General features: G+C 40.1%; 1 protein-coding gene across 1 annotated transcript; it reads left to right on the top strand.

Moving 5' to 3' along the window:
- The first annotated feature begins 511 nt into the window (after positions 1-511).
- Positions 512-1,417, top strand: LOC134206971 (uncharacterized). The gene has a single exon (XM_062682711.1). It carries the CDS (start codon positions 512-514, stop codon positions 1,415-1,417), a length of 906 nt encoding a protein of 301 aa, XP_062538695.1.
- The last annotated feature ends 1,080 nt before the right edge of the window (positions 1,418-2,497 follow it).

The following is a 2,497-nucleotide window of genomic DNA, read 5'->3' as shown; positions in this document are numbered from 1 at the left end:
AACCACTGAGACAACTGAACCTTTTCGTTTTTTGTGCTGCCTCCAGCATGTTTTAGCTTTCATCCAGCTGATGAAATGACGACCAAACAATAGGACATTATCTACGTTATGGAAACATCGGAACATCGTGCCACTCAGGTGCACCAATTGCAGTCAGACAACGTGGACGACCCAAACTGCTAGATCAGCAGTTTGTACATTATAAATAACCCGCGAACGCGTGGCGCGTTCTCTTTCCTTTGGCAGCTTTGGACAATCACCGGTGGTGCTGTATTGTGTTAGTATTATTAATAAAAGTGTTTTAGAGTTACTAAGTCTTTTTTAAAAAGTGAATCCGTATCACGATTCCCATAAGTGGTGTCAGAAGTGGGATCGTGAGGTGTTTAAAAGTGGTAAAAATCCCGTCACACGCGAACCTGCAACAACCTGAACATCAAACACCTCGGATGTGGATATCATTTACGTGAGTAACTCATTTTTATTATCTTTCATAAAATAATTCACTAAAACAATGCCAGAGACCAGGCAGTCAGAGATTGAGACGCTGAAGGCTGAAATTGAGCAGCTTAAGGCATTGATGACATCGGGGAACAGTAGTAAATTTACTATCCCCGATCCCATCAAGAACCTATCGGAGTTTTTCGGTAGTAAGAAAGAACTTTCAAGCTGGCTACGGGAAGTAGACGAGCTATATGAAATGTTGAACATAAAGGGTGCCAACGGCCAGCCCGATTCACTAAGCTCTATGTATATTAGAGCGATACAAAATAAAATAAGAGGAGACGCTCGCGCGATTGTATGCGCAAATGGCGATCCTGATACCATTGTTGGTATCAAACAGATCCTGTTAGAACAATACGGTGATCGATTTGACTTTGCGACAAATGTGTCGACACTGTTTAACATTAAGAAAAGTGATAAAAGTCACCTGAAATTCTTTAACGAATGCAAGGAGATAAACACAAGACTTAAATCTAACTTGAATTCCAATCCCACCACAGGAAAGGAAATCATAGATATACTAACCGTTACTCGATATCTTGACAATATCGGAGAACCTTTATCCGCTATCATTAGATTATCCAAGCCTAAAACATTAGAGAATGCATACGAGTCAGTGTGTATAAACCAGAACGCGGAAATTAGATCTAGGCCCGCGAAATCTCAATTCAACAAATTTCCCAACAAAAGCAACGGCCCCTCGAGTAGCTCCCCTAAGCAGCATACAAATTTGAAACCCCCATATAGGAATCCGATGCAAAAACAACAATTTAAATCAGAGTTCCACGCGAACGAAGTAGACGTAGATAACGATGACGACGACGATGACGATGAGGATGACAATGTGCAAGGTAGAACGATGCAACCCAACGTGTCAAATTTTCACTTAGAGGAAGACGATCTCCCAACAACGTAAACAATTTTATACCGTTTATTCGCTACAAGTCTAATAAAGGGATATTGAATTTCTTGATAGACACTGGAGCGAATAAATCGTACATTAATCCGGAGCAAGTGTTAAAGTGCCAGGAAATTAATCGACCCGCAATAGTGACTAATCAAAATGGTACATTTGTTATTGATAAAGTATTGCATGTCAATATGTTTCCTAGAAGCTTTGATAAAACTCTACCGTACCACGTATTCAAATTCCATAACTTTTTCGATGGTCTTATCAGGTATGAAAATTTGGCTACTATGAATGCCAAAATCGATACCGGTAGCCATGAACTTTCGATTGGAAATATAAAATATCCTTTAGATAAATACTACTCAAGTTCCATGAACTTTCAGGAACAAACGGAAACCCTCATAGAGATACCGACTACTGCAGACGGGGCATTTCTCATTGAGGAAGAAATTAATTTGACGACAGGTGTCACATTACGACCTGGCCTTTATGCGGCTAGAAATAATCGTGCCACTGTACACTTGTTTACTACTAGGCAAGCCAAACTGGAGAGATTAAAACCTTTTGAGAATGAACGTTTCTTTCTCAACCAGCATGAAACTTTTCCGCAGCTTAACTTCCCTGCAGAACATTTGAATAAAGAAGAGGTTAAATTATTAGCCAAAACTCTTCGGCCCTTCAAGAGTGTTTTCTTCCATGATGGACAGAAATTGGATTTCACCCATCAAGTAAAGCACAAAATAGAAACCGGTGAAAGTAATCCCATTCACCAACGAGCTTACAAGTACCCATACCATGTACGGGAAAAAGTAAGTGAGCAAATTCAGAAAATGTTGGAGACTGGAATCATAAGAGAATCCTCTTCTCCATGGACTTCCCCGAACTGGGTGGTCCCAAAGAAAACGGATAATTCAGGTATAAAGAAATATCGTGTAGTTGTAGATTATAGGAAACTGAATAAATTAACGCCAGCAGATAGATATCCTATACCCGAGATCAGCGAGATTTTGGATCGCCTCGGAAAAGCACAATACTTTTCTTTACTCGATTTAGCCAGTGGTTTTCACCAGGTAGAGGTGGAGCCGA

The sequence above is a fragment of the Armigeres subalbatus genome, chromosome 1, assembly GCF_024139115.2.
Source record: "Armigeres subalbatus isolate Guangzhou_Male chromosome 1, GZ_Asu_2, whole genome shotgun sequence".
In the NCBI taxonomy this organism is placed as follows: domain Eukaryota; kingdom Metazoa; phylum Arthropoda; class Insecta; order Diptera; family Culicidae; genus Armigeres; species Armigeres subalbatus.
This window is presented reverse-complemented; position numbering and strand designations above follow the sequence as displayed.

Bases quoted from the DNA above. Each gene is read 5' to 3' on its own strand.
- LOC134206971 (XM_062682711.1), top strand. From the start codon at position 512: ATGCCAGAGACCAGGCAGTCAGAGATTGAGACGCTGAAGGCTGAAATT.